The sequence below is a fragment of the Oxyura jamaicensis genome, chromosome 9 (genome assembly GCF_011077185.1).
Source record: "Oxyura jamaicensis isolate SHBP4307 breed ruddy duck chromosome 9, BPBGC_Ojam_1.0, whole genome shotgun sequence".
In the NCBI taxonomy this organism is placed as follows: domain Eukaryota; kingdom Metazoa; phylum Chordata; class Aves; order Anseriformes; family Anatidae; genus Oxyura; species Oxyura jamaicensis.
In genome coordinates this window covers 15,016,270-15,036,069 of record NC_048901.1, presented here as the reverse complement: position 1 = coordinate 15,036,069, position 19,800 = coordinate 15,016,270, and the positions used below count along the sequence as shown (strand labels likewise).

Here is a 19,800-nt window from a genome sequence, read left to right as displayed (position 1 = left end):
GAATGCAGTGCGTCCCTGGAAGAACAACCTTTTCCCTTCCTCTGTTAGAGAGTCTCTCTCTTCAGCATGAATTCAACAAACATTTACATGCCTTTTACTATCGCATCACCATTGTTCTCTGTCTGCTTGTTGGAAAATCTCCGTAAACGTCACTCAGGTCAGGCACGAAGGGTGATCAGAGTCGCCGTCTCCATTTGCCAGGCTCCTCAATGTCTCTGAAGCTTCTTGGCTTTTTGAGCACCAGGCAGCAAACAGTTAAGACAGCTGAGCCGCAGGCCTCAGAACATTTTGCTAGGGAGCCAGGTGAGCAAAGAACAGATAAAGGCAGCACCTGCCTATGGGTTTGGAACAGCCTGGGGCCATGGATAGAATGTAAATACACTCTGAAAATCTTATTGTCTGACTCTGTGCCAGCGTCTTCTGGGCTCTTGTCATGGAAAATATTTCGGCTGAGGTCATTCAGTCAGCAAAAAAACAGCATTTAATACCCTCCGAGGTGCCAACCTGCTTCTTTCTTTGTGTCGATAAATAAACAAAGTGGGGTAGCATTTCATGTTGCCAGGATGATCTTTGTTTTATTAGGAAGGGTTTAAAGGTCTTTTTTTTTTTTTTTTTTTCTTCCTCCTCTTTAAATGCAAAGACTGTATGTTTCTGCTCCCTTTCTCTGTGTTTGCTCCTTCTGGCTCACATGTATACACGCCCAGCCTTTAGAGTGAGAACTAATGTCTGCTTCTTGTAAATCTCTGCTGGCTGCCCCAGGCTATGTTTTTAATTCCTTTATTCAGCTTTGAGATGAGTAGGAGAAAGGTGCAGCTTTTTGAGATGATGGAAGTTGCCATTTCCCTTCTTCAGTCAATTAGGTGCTTTGCTGCTTTCAGCTAAATCTCAAAACTTTCCATTGATGATAGCTCTGAAGGGGGAAGAAATGTTGAGGGGAGCTGAGGGACCAGGGAGGGAGAAGAAAGCGGGCTGATAACTGGATCTGTTGGTAGAATGACTGATTTGCTGTGTGTGCCCTTAGGAGAAGCAGTCTGACTTCAGAGTTGTCTCCGCTGGGTCTTGCTTACTGGCTTGTAATACCCAGTCACCTCGTGAATGGTGACCACCTCCTGGAGATGTTGTAGAAAGCACCACAAGGTCCTGCAAAGTAAAACAATGGTGTCTCCTTTCCTCCATTGTGCTTCAGCAGTGAATTGACAGCAAAGGCTGGGCTTTGCCATCTGAAACTTAAGCTTTTTCTGTTTTCAGGCAGGGAAGGAATGAGATCAGTCCTTCCACATCAGCACTTTTCTTTATCTCGTTGTTTTCTGCCCTACTTTGTCAGGATCTGTGGCTCATCTGGAAATGAGTCTGCAAACCTTGGGGTTGGGAATCATCTCACCTGATTTTAGTTATCTAAAACTTAGACATGAAGTCTAAGATTTTCATCTAGGCTCTCTCTTCAGGCGGTGAGGAGTGATAAACAACCCATGCCATTCATCTTACCTGTTCTAGACATCTGCCTTAGGTTGGGATGATTCACACTTTGGAAGCGCCTGAACTCTACCCAAACTGTCAGGGAGGCATAGGTGAGCGGTCAAAGCTAGACCCCTAACTCTCACAGAGCTCTTCATCTGGAGAATCTAGCAGTGATCTTCTTCCCCCCATTTACCATGGATGTTGTTTAAGTGCAGTGTAATATTAGAATGTCACTGGTTGTAAGGGGAGTGATCTGTGCCCATCTCGCTGTGGAGATAACTTTGCGCTGGGTTTGATGGAGGTGGTGTTCTGTCTGTGATGGCCCTTGTTTAACTAAGGAACAGAGGAGGTTTTTAAAGTGAGAAGATAAGTGCTTTGCCAAGCATTGTCATTCTGCTATCAATTTTTCAATCAGGTAGATTTTAAGGCCAAAATTTCAGAGCTGATGAAAGAATATGGAGGCCTGGTTCCCATCAAAATTAAAGATCTCGTCTTAATTGCTTTATATTTACCCTTGTGTTAATCTGTGATGTGATTGCTTATCCCTGTGTACATCTTTGAAGGAGAGACTGCAGGCATTCCCCACCCCACCTGAGATACAGACCTCAAAATATAGAGGGAAGACTGGAGCTTGGATCTGGGCTAATCTTCTCAGGTGGCTGCTGGGAGCACAATGGTGGCAAAGTGCTGTGGCAAGGGACCCCGCTCTGGAACTGAAGACAGGAACTAGGCTGACAAAACAATAATAGTATGTTGGCTCAACTGGCAAACACACATCTCTTTTGGACAGACTCGAAATGTTACATTGAGAAGCAGTTAATGCGCCGTTGTGTAAGGTTCCTAATGGACTGGAGCCAGAATGCTCCATTAACCACACACGTATAAAATATTCATTGAGCTTGGGTTTTGTTGCCAGGCTGGAGGAAGGGGGAGAAGCTTTGTGTATAGAGATAAAACTGTCAGTATTGAGGGCTGAAGGGAGGAGTCGATTATGTGTTCTGAAATCTTTTATTCTTTTTAAAAGGAGGATTTCTAGTCTTTGGCAGGGGGCTAAGGGGTGCAAAGAGGATTAAATGCAAGACTTGTTGCTGGGTTTTACGTTTCACGTATAATTGCCCAAAGGGTAAAGGCACCTCCTGTCTTTGTGCCAGACTCCCTGTTCTGTTTTATACCATGTAGTCTCTGCAAATTAAACTCAGGGTCAGTCTTTAGGAAATAAAATAAATGTGAAACCCCAGACTGTGTTCCCCAAAACACTGGCTTTTAGACAGAAGAAAACTTTCCTAAACCCGGGAGAGTGAGAAGTGTGGTGACAGGAAATACAAGCACTAAATTTCCTTCCTGGAAAACACAGGTTCACCTGTTTTTGTGCTGGTCTTTAGATGTGCAGTAAGAGAAGCTTTCTGTTTTCTGGATGCTGAATACAGTGAGTATTTTAGAAAGAATTTGGTCAGGAGAATTTGCTTGATTTGCTGTTCTGCTTGAACATTGCAGTAAGAGAAATCATAAAATTGTGTTTCAGACAGACTGAGTAAATAAATGTGTGCAAAAGTTTCTCTCCATGTGACACTTCTGTCTTGCTGGAAGGTGACTTTGTGAATCCACTCAAATAAGGCACGAGGAAAGGGTAACAATGCCGCTGGGTAGGAAGAGGCAGGGCGCGGTGCTGTGTGGGGTTGATAACTGGGAATACAAGGCCAGGAGGGAGCACGTGGTGGTTTGCCTAAGCACTGGAGGTTTTGTATCTTGTGGTGTCTGGGCAGCCTTTTAGAGTATACTGGAAAAGAGCCGGTGACCTTCCTCGTGCATCATGTCTGGTCATGGTTGTATGAGCACTGACAAAACATAGGGGAGGGCTCCAGGAGGCAAAACATAACATTTTGATAGGAAAGGATGGTAAAGACCAGGAACTCCATTACAGCATTCTAGAAATGCTTCCTGCAGCATGTAAAAATCACCCAGACAACTAGCAATGCAGTGCGTGGCTGAAGAAGTGGTGTGGCTACAAGGAATTACTTAGACTACCTAGAACCGGACAGACCCTAAGAATGGAAGGAGATATTCTGCAGGATAGTTGTTTTCTTCCAAAGTAGTGAGAACTAGGTTAGTGGCACTGGAAACAAAAACAAATAGTAGGGGAGTCCTTAAAAAATATTTGAAATGGGGACCTGTAAAAGAACACACTTGTCTTGATGTTGAGAATGAAAAGCCCTGTGCCCTTGTGGCAGGATAGGACAACCACCAATGAAGTTCAGTAAATAAATAAATAATATTAAGTAAATAATATAAATATAAGTAATATAAATATAATATTAAATAAATAATATAAATAAAATAGAGCAGTCTAAGCAATTCCACAGTTAAACAGGGCACATACATATTGGCAACTTGACCAAGACCAAAACTATCTGGGCTTTTCTATAAATGGTAAATGTATATAAATTGAGAATGGGTGAATTGTAATGTACTGGCCTTCCCGTAATCTTACTGAATGAGGCTAATCAGTATAAAGCTGTATTATCAGGATACTTATTATATAGAAGCGACAAGAATAGATTTTGCCGTTGGTGGAATGACTCACAGTATGTTGGAAATCAGAGTCCAATAAGATAAATCAGTTATCTGTATCATCGTTTACCACCCACTTTTTCTTGAAAGTTGCTATGCCAAATCAAGGAAAACATTTTAAAAGGTTACCCTTGTCAACAGCTGGCCACAGCAGTGACAATGTCCATGAAATACTAAGATTACAGGCAGTAGAAAGAGACTATGGAAGAAGAGAGGCTGGAGAAGATTTGTCCTAGTTAGGATATAAAGAGTAAATTTTAGTCAACACGTTTAAACTACTTCATGAAGAAACTCATGAACCAATAAAAGGGAAAGACTCTCTTGACTGAGGCCTAGTTTCAACTGTAACCATTGTACTGAGGTTGCTCTGCAGTAGTGACCATTGCATGGTCAAATTCAATAATTTCATAGGAATAATAGCTTTAAAGAAACAAACACCATGACAATGTTTTTTCCTTGAAAAGTGTTTTAAATAACACTAAAGGAGCATGTAAATGAGCAGAGTATAAGTAGCACCCCTGTAAATCAAAGAAAACATATCTCACTTCTTCCAAAAATAAACCCAACCAAAAAAAAAAAAAGCTTAAAAAACTTAGTACACTTAAATAGTAGAGCAAGGGAGACTATTAGAAATAAAAAGGTATCCTTTAAAAAGTGGAGATTGTGCCTAAATGAAGAAAATAGAGGAATATAATTTCTGCCAAGTTAAATGTAAAACCAATAGCATAAACTGAGAGAGTTTGAGGAGTGACTCACAAAAGACAAAAACTAATAACAAAAGCTCTTCCAAACGCAACAGGAGTTGGAAGTCTGCCCGGAAATGGTCGAATCAGCAAATGACCAAAGCGTGAAAGGAGCAATCGAGGTCAATAAGGCCACAGTGTAACAAATAGCAGAAGGCAATGGATGCATAGCAAATAGGAAGTCCTCCAAGGTTTGAGCCCAAGGAATCGCCTCTAATTGAATTGTTAATAGAAGAGCTTTTAAAACAGATCAATGAAATGAACAATAACAAATCACCAGGACAAATTATATTCACTCAAATGTTCTAAATTACTCTGGTATGAAATTTTGGGTTCAATCAGTCTTGATCCCAGAGGAGGTAAATAATGTGACACCAATCTTAAAAAGGGCTCCAGCAGGGATTAAAAAAATCTACAGACTACTGAAGTCTGGCTTTGATATCAGGAAAAAAATGAGAGGAAATTATAACAGAGTTAGTGGTTGCATACATAAATATGTTATATTGCAGATGTGTGAACACAGCCTTTGTAAATTAAGATGTGCATCACTGCATCACAAACTCTGAAGTTCTTCGAAGGAATGAATAAGCATCTGGAGAAGCACGAGGCACAAAGATCTTTAGATCTTGAGATGCAATGAAGTGGCAATGAAGTGGCAGATGAAAGTCAATGTCAAAAAGTTTAAATAACACATGGGAAAATAATCTTGACCATTCATGCTTCTAGGTAGCTATGGTTTCTGTGTTCAGGAACATGATCAGTAAAGCCACTGTTGCTGATTTTCCACAGATATCAGACCAGTGCTAGCAGCCATGTAAGTGACCAAGAGGAACTCTTGGAGTTGGGAATAACTGAGAAGAAAACAAATAGCTTATGCTATTCCAATAGACCCATTAGAAGTAAAGAGGTAGTGGTTTCCCTGTGATGTTCCTGCATCTTTCCTGCTGTGTGCAGGACTGCCCACTCAAACTGGGAAAAAAATGCAGTAGAAGTAGAAAAGACATAGAAAAGAACAGTAAGAGTAATCAGAGGTCTGAAATGTCTCTTATTTTTAAGGAGAAATCTAAATAAAGTAGTACTTTTCAGCCTTGAAAACTTAAGCATTTTACTGAGGCTTATAAAATAGTGAGTGGTATGGAGGAGGTGGCTAGGAAATGATCATTCCCTCTTCCTTTTAACATAAGAACTAGGAGCACTAAAGAAACTAAACGGGCAGCAGTATAAAATCAAAGCAGTATTGTTAGTGATTATATTGTGGAAGTAGTAGTGGATATAGAAAACAGCAAAATGAAAATAAATTCAGAATAGGATCAAATAAAAGCCCCTAGGATCCGTCATAGATTACTAAACACAATGACCTGTATGAGTTTGGAAGTTGTCTCAAATCCCTAAATTGTGGATGGCCAGAATCTAGAAGGCGGTGACCAAAAAAGGCCATTCTGTGCAAGGCCTGCATCCGGCATGTTTTAAGTATTGCCTTCTAGATGGTGGTTCAGGTAAACTGCTGGGCTGGCTAAAGCTTTTCTCTGCCATGCACCACCATTTGTGTACCCCTCTGCTACAGAGGTTGAACCTGCTCCTGTTTTTGTTTCCTTTGTGCCATCTCAGTTCTCTTTGTAATATTCCTTTTCCTTTCTCCAGGTTTGCCTGAGCTTTTGGCCCACTTGCAAGTACTCAGCTTCTCCTGCTTCATTTGCAAGTTTCTGCATTTGAGCCTGTGAGTACTTTTTCATATGTGGAGATCAATGTTGTGTGTTTTCTTTTAAAAATCTCAAAACTTCAGCTGCATTCACAAAATCAGCTGATTTATAAGATCTGGATTAACAATGCATGTAAACACAGGACTAAATTTAAGTGTATGCTTAAGATATTTGGATCTCAAACACATGTTTAAATGCTTTGCCAGGTAAAAATAGATTCATGATTTAATACTAGGCCTTGACTTTCCATTGTGCTATTTTAATTTTATGCTGATTTAACTTCAGCTAACTCAGCCAGGATACAGGACTTGGTTTGGAGAAGACAGCTTTGGTCTGAAAACAAGTTATTCCAAACCCTAGAGCTGGAAGAAGTTCTCTAGGACTGAATATTTACAAGAAAGGGTGTGATGGCAGAGTGTTAGGCTGCTTCTTCTGGTTTCATGGTGTGAGTTTGAGTTTCATGCTAGAATTGCACAACACCCAAATACAAGTGGGTTTCTGGCCATGCTGACAATGTTAAAAGCATCCAGATGTGAATGTTTTTGGCTATGGAAACTTTTGTGCTTTAACTGTGCTAGCCCAGTTTTCTTAGGAGAATATTTGGACTTCTTCCTCCGGTGAGGTTTTTTTCAGCATCATTTAAGATGTTGAGAGATGTAGTGATTTGCCTATAATAAAATATATAGACCTGACCCTTGAAAGCCATTTCACAAGCCATTTCACCTAGATTTCCCTAACATACAAGCAGGTATCAGGGGAGGGAAAGAAACAATACAGCTCCTGTTTTCACCTGAACTGAAAACCAAGAAACCTCAACAAATGTTTGAGAGAGAAATAGCAGATTTTTGTAAATGTTATGCTAGAAAGATGAGATGCTGCACCCCAGGTTTGATACCAGTCCAGAGGCGTATAAATGAGGCAGGAGACTGGATTCATTGATTTCTAGTGTTGGATGCTCTTTAAATCATAGAATCAGCAGCCTAATTTTGTTTTGCACTGCAGTTGAACCATGAGTTTGAAAAGGAGATGTCAGAGCAATCAGTGACTGACTCTTCATAGAATAATCTAGATGATTCAGATTGCTTCCAGACACACGTGAATTGCTGCCGGGGAATTTGAGAGGCTACTTACTTGAAATGGTTGAGAACTCCTAGTTTTGTGTCATCTTACTGAACATATTTCTTTGTTCTGAACTGTTTTTTTAGTAAGAAAAATAATAAGGCCTGCAAATTCCCTTGAATTGTTTGAAGGAAGTATTGGTCCTGTTCTGTTGAAACCTGTGGTCTACAGCTGCCCCAGCGAGACCTTCAATGAACATCAGGCAAAGAATTGTAATGGAACTTTTCAGTGTGCTCTGACGGGTAAGGGAAATGAGTAATCAGGACAGCAGGTGAAACCTGCAGGTACCTGAAGGAGGATGGTCCTGTGTGGAACCATCTCATAGGTTAAATATCTTGAGCTTTATGATAGAGCAACTTTAACAGGCAAGATCAATCAAGGCTTCCTGGCCAAGAATAATATGAAGCCAACTTGTTTGTCACAACCTATGAGAAACTTCAGTCCTCCTGTTGCATTCCTGGCTTTGAAAAAGGAAGGACTTCACTCCTGTAGCTAGTCAGCTATTTGTCCAAGTACATACATATATATATTATAGTATATGCTAAAATATTTGTGCATTTGAAGATGTATAAGGAGATGTAACCACCCATTCTTGTAGAGAAGCAGGGAAAGGATTTTTGAATTCTGTTATACCACCTACGATCTCTGGTTTTGGAACTGGAATCTCATATATAGAAAAGTACTTTCCTCGAAATGGGAAGAAAGCAGTGGGTTCTCCTCTCCAGCTGCCACCTGTAACTCACCTGCAAGTTCTGGTGCAAGGAAGCATTTGAAGTGAACATTTGCATCTTCAGGGAAAGCAATTCATGTGCACGTGATTTTTCTGGGCTTTTATCAATTGAGCAAATTCTTTTCAGGTGTGAAACCTACTTGTATACACGTGGTGTGCTGTGTGCCTCACTTAGGAGTGAGGTGGGTGTATAACTAATAGCTTCTTTTGTAGTCCAGATGTCCAGCTTCAATTTACTGTTCGTTTTCCCTTGTACTGAATTGCATGTTAATGCTGGTGTAACCTCTGTTTCTCCCTCTCCATCCTAAATGTAAATCGACTTGCCACAACCTGCCACTCTCCAGAAATTACAAAGCCTCAGAAGATAATTTGTTGCTGGTGCTGATAGCATCTGTTTATTTTAATACACCCGCCAGTTGGGCCATGCTTGCTTGCAGATGGGGAGAAAATGACCTTCAGTAAAATCGCAAGCTTAACAATTCTGAAACAGTGTCTTCCTCAGCAGCCAGCTGCTGGTGATCTGAAGGTCTGTGTTTTAATGGAAGCAGCACACCAGAGCATAGAGACTCAACCATCAGTGAGACAGAAGGTAACATACAGCTCTTTGGAGAATAATGAAATATGGGAACATTCGCAGTAGGGCTGTGGCCTGAAAAAATACTGTACATTAGATCTTTTCAGGATGCTTGAGTTCATTGCTTTCCTAAGTATGAAAAGTGCCTCTGCTTCTTTGCACATGAATGCCCAATTAGAGTTAGGTTGTGGTGCTTCAAAGAAAGCCTGTTTAGAGCACTGTCACAAAATCAGCTAAATGAAGAAAACAATAGTTTTTGAATTAAATAATCCTTGGGTTTTCAATCAGTTGACTAGCTGTGATAGAATTGGCAAGAGAGGCACAAAATGGCCCTCTTCGTATCTTGAAAATAAACAGAGGATGAATGTTTTCTCTAGATAAGGAAGTAACTTTCACTTTGTTGATACTTGGGAGTACATTAACAATCATGTTCTAAAGTTACATATGCAAATCACTGTGGTGGATTTTTTGTAGTAGTTGTTTGCCTTTTTTTTTTTTAATTTAAGTCCTAGAGTTACAAAAATGAAGAGCTCCGTAGGTCTTTTATTTTGATTACTAGTAAGCCCTCCAAAAGTGGGGAAGTTCTAGGAAATCTAATTTTAGATCAATATTTTAAATAGATCGCTACAATCCTTAGTATTTATTAATACTAATCCCTGGAAATTCAAAAGGACTCATACAATAAAAAACATATTAAAGCAATGTGACTTACGAAGAGGCGTTTAATATGGATTATTAGAAAATAACTTCAGTCAAACTCAGATGGATTAAGAAAAAAAAAGACACCTCTTTGATTAGTATACTGATGTTGATGTAAGAACTTCCTATAGGCTTTTAACTTGCTCCCACTGGTATTTTTCATAAACTCAAGTGGTAGAGTATCAAATAGCAAAAGTTACATGGATTCCAATTATTCCAGTTACAGATCTCAAAGTGGAATTTGTAGATACATTTGAAGAGTAAACATATCAATTATCTGTGTTCCTAGGTGGATCCTGACAGTCATCTAGTCTGTGCTTTGTTTAATGGTGTAGCAGTGACTGGAAGGAGACCTTGACTCCCTGCTGCTGACATTAGCAGATGCAGAATGACTGCCTTAGCAGAGTTTGGATCCCTCAATAGGGTGGAAATGGCAAATAATTTTTATTTTCAGGATGCTACAGGTAAAGGAAACTAACACTTTGAGATTTATATACCAGATGGGATAGAATGTGTTTGGAAAAGGGAATCTGGAAAACAGCTGAGAGTTTCAATGGATAATTGGCTGAATGTCACCTTTTGCTCCAGTGCTGTGGCCAACGGGGCTAAAGCAATACTTGGATCCTTCCTAAAGCCTACTTGGTATTCCCTGTTTATATACCCAGGGATCACTTTACTGCTGTGTTTGGCATGGGTGGAACAGCTTTGGGAGCACTCCATCCAGCTGTGGTACTCACAATTAAAGAAGGTTGTTGAAAAATTGGAGATCTTTCAGAGAAGAGCCACAAGAATGACTGAAAGATTGGAAAACATGCCTTAGCAGTGGAGCCCATCAACTACAATTCAAGAAAAGCTCACGTTCGGTTTTCAAGCGAGCTATATAAGGAACATAAGTTCAAAACCAGAAGCCCCTTTAGGCATTAGTAATAATGAGAATCAGTAGTCAAAAGTTGGATGAGATTATACCTTATATAAGCCTTCAACTCCTGATAGTGGACACCCACCATTCTTGGTGCACAAGTTAGGGTTGTGATTTGTTCTGTCATTGGCAAGTAGAGATTGGATGCTTTTTCTACCTGCTTCATGCAGGTTTTCATTCAGAGCAGTCTTGATGCTGGCATCCTTTCAGAAGCCAGCCCTAGCTGACCACGGCTGTTCACTCTGGCTTTGTTAATTTATAAATCAGGCTTCTCTCTCCAAATTACTAATATAAATAAACAAAATATTTCTCATACATCTTCTGCTGTCTGATCTGGGTGATAAACTCTGTTCTCCAGCTTCACCATGGGATTGGATTGGAAAAACAAGATTTTGCTGGAGGTATTTGTATGTGAGATTTTGTGTGATTGCGTGAAGAGTTTAGGGATTAGATCTTCGTTTTAAAGTCAGTTCTCCATGTCTCCAATTCCCATATAAGCACGCTGGCTTTGGCAGGGGACAGGTCAGGAGGTTTCAAATGAACAGTTAGAGTCAGGCTTCTTTTCTCAAGGAAGTCATGGTCTGGCAGAAGGATCCACCAACATTTGTGAAGTGGGCCAGGGAGAGCGGGGAAGAGAAGACCCATGCATTTGGTGCCAGCGTTCTCTCTAACAAAGTCCATGCTTACAGTTCCCACTACTGGGCAGTCTATGCATTGACCTGTGGCCTTGGCCGTTATCCTGCCCTCCTTTTTAAGAAGGGGTTTTCTCCTGGACAGCACAAAAGCATGTTGGCAATGGCACAGTGAGAAAGTCTGCCTTTCTGCTGTCCACACTGTTCGTGCTCTGCGAGAAGGAAGTCTGCCTGAAATATTCCCCAACCCGTAAAATAGAAATGGGTATGCCATGTCTCACAGTTCACTGAATTTAGGATTGAATCCAAATATTCTTTAAATGTGATCAAACTTCAAATTTGGAGGTTGTCTGAGCCTTGAATTTGGTTTCTTTCCATTTTAGAAATGCTACTTTCTGGTCTGCTTCTCTAGGACCACTTAAAAGTCTTCAAATCAGACCAGATCTGTGGCTTTCTCCATTTCCCTACTGGGCTGCTTTGATTTCTGAGCTGTGAGTTTACCAGAAAGGCCACTTTCCCTCTTTCTACAGTAAGACATTGTCACCAAGAAGATACAAAGTTTGGAAATTTTGTTGACGTTTTGGCCTGAAATGTTTTATTCCAAGGCTTTTTGCTCACTTCCATGTCAGAATGCTTTCTCCAGAAGCTTCTTTGTAAGATTCTGACTCTGTTATGATTGGAGTTGATTCTGTACTCTTAGTTTTCCCTATTTCTCATTCATTTCTTTTTTTAAATCCCAAATGTAACATTGTTTTATGTGAATATTTAAGGAGGGAATACACACCTCTTCAAGGCAGCACACAGCCTTTCACCACGGAGGTCATGTCTGTGGCAGCATTGGGAAGCATCCATGCAACAGCAGTGGTGATCTCGCTATGCTGGCTTTCTGGCCAGGATCAAATTTCACTCCCTGAGCACATTTTTTCATGGGATTTTCATCAGTAATGCATGTAAGTATTGGTCAGCTGTAAACCCTCCGTCTTCTCTTCATAGAAAGTAGTCCAAACCAGGATTCCAGATTGATGGGGATGCTGTCCAGGGCACATGCTGTGCCAACAATTTGGAGGGGTTCATCTGTGAACTTAGTGTTTGCAGCTTCTGCTCTAGCTCACTGTCAGGCATTCATGCCATTGCTGTAACAGCAGTGTGAGAGCATTTGCTCTTGGATTGCAAAAACTGGACTGTACACCAAAGTATCAATGTTGTCTTCAATGCTCTTGTTTTAAAATCTTTAAAATCAAAATCCAGGAGCTTTGTAGGAAAGTGTTCTTTACCAACATGTTCCGTCATTCATTTGAAGGCATTTACTCTCATGACTAAACTGAATTGAATATTTTAGTTACTGACAGGTTTTAGACATTCAGGATAGACCGTGTAATGATTACATTTAATAGATTTGTAGATCAATCATAGAAATATCATTAGTGATATTTCTTGCACATTTCCTGTTCATTGAAAGAGCCTTGTTTGAAATTTGTTTTGGTTCATCTGGAGACCTCTGGAACAACTCAGTGATAAAACTGGAAAGAAATTTTCCCTTCTCCATTATATTGTCAATATTGGGTCTCCTTAGTGAAGGATAAGATTATTTTTGAAATGAACTTTTTCTACAATGCAAACATTCTTTCTGGAGATATTTTTTAGAAGTATTTTGCCTTGAACAAAAGAAAAACAAAAAGAGTTGGGGAAGAATCCAAATATAAGTTTCTTTTCTGGATTTTTATTTTTTTTTTTTTAATTGTAAATTAGATGTATTGTTTCATCAGGTTGAAGAAGGCCTAGTTTTTATATGTATCTGGGGAAAGTTGTGTTAATTTGGGATTTCCAGATTCTCGAAAAAAAAAAAGAATTATCAAAACAGTATCTTCAATATTTGTTTATCTTTGGTCTTGAAAAAAAACACTTATTTTCTGGGACGTGTCTTTCAGGACGCTATTCTGCCTCAGAAGAGGCCCTGCATGGTAATTTTGCCCTTTTCACCCAAACTCTATTTGCCAGTAAGCCTTCTAGCACCAAGCTGTTCTGTTTGTGTTCAGAAAGCAAAGGGTGAATCACTGTCTTAATTAAGGTCAGTGTGTGATATCTTTGCTGTTCTTCCAGCTATTCTAGGCTATGGAAAAAAGAGTAAAAAACAGGATGTAGACTTTTTTTCTGTAGTCTTCAGTGACTGCCCAGTTTACAGGCAGGTCCTAAACATTCTCCTTGATAGTGTGCTTTGATTGAAATTCACATTTCCATCCAAGTTTTTCCTCAAACGGCTGAGTAAGTTGAATGCAGACCACAAAATCTCTTGAAGCATCCTGTTTGCCCAGCTTATCATTAGGAATAAAGGGAAGTTGGACCATTGGTCACTTTGGAAGTGTTTTCAGCATAGGTCTTCAAATTTTTGGTGCCCCTTAATGGGTTTGTATGAACCTAAAATACTTTGGTAGAAATAGCTCAAATCAAACCAATTTCTCAGACTCTAGCTGGAATGGTATTTGAAAGTTGGGGCCAGGAACTTAAAAGGAAAAAAAAAAAAAAAAAAAAAAAAAAGTGAGGGGACAAAAGAAGGAGGGAAGTGGATTCTACATCACTATAGCATTTTCTCCTGGTAAGTTGTATGAGCTTCATTGCAGGCCCCAAGGCAAAGAATTTTCTACTTGTGCTGCAGGAGGGAGTGTTAAAGTGTTGGAAGAGGCAGGATGAGAAAGCTGCTATGTTGCTTAGGCGGTTGTTCTTAGGAAAGCATCGTTGGCAAACTAGCACCATAATTTTGCAAAAGAGAAAAAAAAATTTGCCCAGGAAACAGAATTTTGCTGACAAGGTGTTAAGAAAAGAAATATATGCTTTTATTTCATTCTGTTCTCTAGAGGGATTTAGCATTTTGCTGTATAGCTCTTTCATACCAAACTTTCAAAGCATAGCCAGTCTCTCAGCCAGCATACTTTTTAAAGGTGCCATGCAGCTCTATTTTCAGAACTCCATCTCATTTGAAATATGCTGAATTTGTTGTTGTTTCTGGTTTACTGTGAGAGGCTGGGCATCAAGGTACGTAAAAATAGAGGAAGCATGATTGAATCCTACAGGATCAAAAATGGACAGAAGTCATTTGTGTTAGGTTGTGTGTGGCTCACACAGAAGACAGATCTCACATGGGTTCCTTAGTACCTCTTGTAGGCTGATCTCTGTGCTCATCCCTCCATGCCCAGCTGTCCCTGCTGGTGCTCCATCTGGATCATTGGCATCAGTTTTTAAAACACACTGTGGCAGTGCTAAACAACAGTGTTATTATCAAAGGCCTTCTCCGTCTAACCTGGCCTCAAACACTTCCAGGAATGGGGCATCCACAGCTTCTCTGGGCAACCTGTTCCAGTGCCTCACCACCCTCATAGTAAAGAATTTCGTCCTAACATCTAATCTCAACCTACCTTTTTTTTTTTTTTAGTTTAAAGCCATTCCCCCTTGTCCTATCACCATACTCCCTGACAGAGTCCCTTCCCAGCTTTCCCTTAGGCCCCCTTTAGGTACTGGAAGGCCACTGTAAGGTCTCGCTGGAGCCTTCTCATCTCCACGCTGAATAACCCCAACTAATAGGTCCATGTCCTTCTTGTACTGAGGCCCCAGAGCTGAACACAGTGCTCCAGGTACAGCAGAGAGTAGAGGGGGATCTGGATGCGAAGCAGTGTTCGGAATCAGTCCATTGCCATGACCTTTCAATAGGTTTGGAACAGGAAAAGAAAAGAAGAAAAGAGCTTTGCCTCATCTCTTGTGGATTGTCTGTCACCATTCAGAGACTTCAGAGACCGTCCTGCAAATGTGAGCGTGTGTCTCTCGGGGGGAGGGGGAGAAGGGCATTTTTTGTCTTCAGCTTGTATAGCCAGAAGAGCTCTTGTAGTTATCCCCCATCAAGGCACACTAAGTAGAGATGCCTCACAAGATGATATAAGTGCTGTATTTTATGACCTGAATGCAAAACCTGTATTAGTTTCAACCTGTTTCTGGTAACATGTGTCTAATGCTAAATTATCTCTTTTATGTGGTTTGTGTATTACACGCTAACCTCAGATTGCTTTCATGTGTTCAACTTTCGGGAGTTCAAGAGTTTTGCAGGAAGAGCAGTAAAATGTGTTTTTGTCAATCTCTTTAGTTTTGGGGCCAAGCTGGGTTTCTAATGGGCAATTTGAACAGCAATGATTACTTGGAAGAGCAGGCGTAAGCAGCTTGCACATTGCAGACATGTGCGAGTGCATGTGCATGGAAGGCAACTACCAAGGCAACCCATTTGGGAAGAGCTGTAACAATGCAAGTCTAAGGCTGGAACAACCCGGTGATGAGCAGATCAGGATGGACTGGGAAACTGCATTACAAACTCTTTTTTTTCTCAAGCAGCTGTGTTTCTGGAGATGCAGATGCAGGCATGTAAATGGTTTGTGCTGAGCAGATCTGAACTATGAAGGGGGAGCTGGGAGTGCTAGGGCTGTGGTGTCCCTTCTTGCTGAGCTGCGTGAGCCTGAACCAGGTTTTTAGAAGAAAAGTCATATTTTTTAAACTAGTTTTAGATGCTTTGAGAAATGTTTTGATGAGTGACCCTACAGCTGGTTATTGAGATAGGGTCAGTACCAGCATGATAATAGTCATGGAGACTTTGTGCTTTCCATGGTGCCATGTGGATTTCCTAATCTCTTCCTTTTAAAGCTAGGTCCTTTTACAACACCTGGACCTACAGTGGTCTTCCAGACACTACCTGAAGAATGAAGTGAGCGGTTACAAGGGGCTGCATTCATTCATGAGGTGAGGCAGGGGCAGGGAGACTGAGTCATGGCTGGGCAACGCCGTGGTTATAGCGGGGCCCAGGGAGAGGAGCGGAGGCACGCTGGCATGCTGGGGCTGCGTGCCGCAGATACCCCTCCCAGGCCGCCCATGGCCAAGGCCTGTCACTGTGATGGATGCCATAGCATGCGCTAGTGGACAGCATGTTCCTCACGGCCTGTGTCCCTCTGCCCTGCACAAAACAGGGATCCAAGGGGCAAGGCATTGGGAAGCCCCGAACCTCCCTGTTTGTTGCAGCACCTGCTTTGCCCTTCCACGCCTCCAGCCCTCCTTGGAGGAAGAGGTGGGACCATTCCTTCTGTCTCTTCCTGAGCAGGGTGATCTCAGCATGAGTCATTCGCGGCACGATAGGGACCCTGTTTCTTTGGAAACGGTGCCCAACGAGCAGCTGCACGGCTCAGCACATCTCTGACGCAGCTTCTGGAATAGGGCAGGGCACCTTCCTAACTGAAACATTCAAGGGCAAGGCTTGAGCGTGCTATAATTTTGTGCGTGGCTCTTGCCTGAGAGCAGGATGCGATGAGTTTAAGAGGGTGGGGATGCTGGGAATCACTTTCTCTCATTTTTGGTGTCCCCTTAGTGTCTGCCAAGGGAAAGTTGAAGGAGAGGTGAGTTCTCTGCTGAAGATGTTGGCTGTAACACAAAGGAAGATCTTGGTTCATTCGTCACTGGTGTCTCAGTAGAGTTTCAGTGGCTGAGGAGTATTGGTGAAATCTCCACATGAGTGCCAGCCTTTTTGCTGTGAGAAGCTGCCTTACTTTTGCTTGAGTCTTCTTCTCTGGTCATCTTTTATAATGTGTCTCATGAGATTCTTAAATATCTCCTACACCAACACCTTCCTTTCCTCACAGAGGTCTACCCTTCCTTTGAGGAGAACACTGCCCTAAGGCCATTTGCTCGGTCTGAGTGACATGCTGTTCAGTTAATGAACCAGCACAGCTGTGTTGAAGCATCTCAGCAATGAATACAGGCGAAAATAGAAGCCACAGGCGGGAAACATGCAAACCCTTCCTGTGCCAGAGACAAAATCCAGGGAATGCTGGGCTGGATTGCTGGTTTTTAACGCCTCTCACTAATTAAATCCTAGTCTATAGTCCACTTGTCCACTCTGTCTGAGATGCTGTCTTCTTAACAGCTTTCTGAATGCATTTCCACTGGGGCATCTTCCATTAACCACAGAAACCCTCACGCATCACCTTTAAAGCAGACACATGTAATTAGGTTGGGTTTTGGAAGGCTGGTTTGCTACAGGCAAATAGCCCATCACCAAGTTTGAAGGGCCAGCTTGTCCAGTTTTTAACCTCACAAAGATTTTGTTACAGTTAATCCTTTACTGCTGGTCCCTGCACCATGTTCCAAGTAGCTTAGATGATACAGCTTAAGTCTATTTAAAAGGAGGGGTGGAGTACTTGTCCCACTCATTCCAGCAAAGAAACAAACCCAGCCAGCCAAAGGGTTTCAAGTAAGATTGGGTGACACTCAGAACATGAAGATATTTGGTTTGGTTAACAATCCAAGTGTGGTGAGTGGAAGAAAGTTATCTAGTTTTTAATCAACAAAAGATTTGTGTAATGCTGCATGTAGAAGTGGGAGTAGTACTTACTATGTAGCCAATTCTCATAATTTTATGAATTTTGCAATGTTATGCTTTTGGAAAAAAAAATAATCTGTTATTATATAAGAAATTCAGTTTTCATTAAAAAAAAAAAATGTTTTTAGCCCTTACACTTATGTAGAATGTTACCTAAGTACATCCCAAAGTAAAACGAACAAAACAAACAACAATCAAAAGCAAAGCCTCCCTCAAACCTTATGGTTACTCAGTCAAGCCCTGTACACTCATGTTCCATTTTTCATTTGACTTTTTTTTGTTGTTGGCATTTCTGCAGTTGTAAGTCAATGGATGCCCTGAAGGAAAGATTTGGTCTTTCTTGCCTGAGCTTGCCCTGCAGAACGCTATTGGTAATAAATATTATCCCAAGTGACTGTGGTGTAAGTAATGGCATTCCTTCCCCAAAGATCGCCCAAAAAATCACACTTTCTTCATATTGAGAAAGTACTGCTGGGAAGAAAGGTGCAAATGACTTTTGTCTCTGCTCTTAATGTCAGATACAGCTCATGTGTGCATCAAGGACCAGATGAACCCATTGGGATCAGAGCAATCTCTAGTCCTGACCTCTGTCTCACTTTTGCTGATGAAGCCCAAATCTGAGGCTGTGTTCAAACCAGTCTTTTCTTCCTTTCCTCTAAGCAAGCAATGAAATGGCAGCCTCCCTCCTGAGGAGGAAACACAGTACCTACCCTACACTTGGCCTGGCAGCCCAGTCCAGCTGTGCACCAGCCCAGCAGCAGAAAGTCCAAGCTCACTCTTCCTAAGCAAGGACCAATGCCTTGGGCCCAAAGCCAAGCTCACAGCCACAAATACAGAGAAGAAGCACAGAGGATAACAAACTCTGCATTTAAGACCACCCTTGACCCATGCTTTCACCAGCACCATCACTCCAGCATTGAACTGGGGAGGCTTCCATGCAGATAAAACTGTAAGGTAAGCCTGGGCACACCCTGCTTCACTGCCCACAGAAGGTGAGCATCACTGGTGATCCGATGTGCAAAGAAAGAGTCCTATTTTAGTACATTTTCTTCCTTTCTTCCTTTCTTCTTCCTTTCTTTTGCCTTCACATATAAGTGGCAGAGGATGGGAAGATTTGCAAATACAGAGGATCAGCTGTATTTTTAACTAAATGCCGTGCAATTTAGGCTTCCCTGTAAAATATAATGATAGATTTCTTCAATAATAATTACAGTGGGAAAAATGCTTCATCCAAATTGCATAAGATTGGCTTTATCCAGGCATGTGGTTTTATAAGAATTTAATTGTAGACAACCACAAGCTTTTGTTTAATGATAAGAAGGGTCAAAAAATGTAAAGGAAACCCAAACCATAAACCCCTTTCTGAAGGCTTTTTTCTTCCACCACAGTGCAGTAGTGATTCTCGCTAGAATCAGTGTGTGGTTCTCTTATCTTGTGGTAAGAAGATAGGTCCCTGGGGAAAACAGTAAGCTGTGTGAGTCTTTGAGTCAAGGGATGGAAAACATGGAGTGTGACTTTCAGAATGTCTGACCATAATCCATCCTTAAATGTTCCCATAGATCTGTGCAGTTTGAATTCCCTTAATTGTGTGATGGATTTACAGTTGAACATTTCAGGTATAATTACCTCTATTATCGAAAACAAAGGAGACACGTGCCAGGCTGACAGAGTAAAATATAGCCTCAAGGAAATGGATTAGTTCATCTTTGTCTCTTCCCCTCACACATGCACATGCAGATATTTCTGCACGAATCCCTGTCTACCTACTTGTCAGTGCATTCATTGTCCCTTGATTTCCAGGGCTGTATTTTCGTCATCTCTCTGGGACGGCTCCTAATGGTCGAAAAGCTCTTCAGTTAAGTTCATGATCATCACAGGTCCCGTTACCAAAAGAGCTTCATCTGTTTGAACCTTGATACTTGTGGTAAGAGTGAAAATATTTTTTTAACAATTCTTCCCAAGGGTTGGAAATCTAAAGTGTAGAAGCCATCAGACATGAGTACAGGGTGCTTGGTAAAATGTGAACCTTGTTCATAGAGGGTGAAGTTCTTAATGTGAATGTCCATTGCGTGAGGCAGTAAATCTCATTCATTGAATTCTCTTTGGAATCCAGGCAACTTGTCTGCAGGATCATCTAGAACTCACTTGTTTTCTCTCTGGAGAGTTACTGTTGGGCCTGTCTGCTCAAGGAGTTGGCTGCCCATGGAAGCAGGACTGGACTCCAAATTTATGTTTGCATTTAGAAATTTTAATGA

General features: G+C 41.2%; 1 protein-coding gene across 1 annotated transcript in view; it reads left to right on the top strand.

The window, feature by feature from the left end:
* TP63 (tumor protein p63) overlaps window positions 1-19,800 on the top strand; it is a 226,017-nt gene that overhangs the window by 36,805 nt on the left and 169,412 nt on the right. Inside the window, exon 3 of the mRNA XM_035334735.1 lies at window positions 6,411-6,486. Coding sequence (XP_035190626.1) covers window positions 6,411-6,486 — 76 coding nt within the window. The remainder of the gene's footprint in view (window positions 1-6,410; window positions 6,487-19,800) is intronic.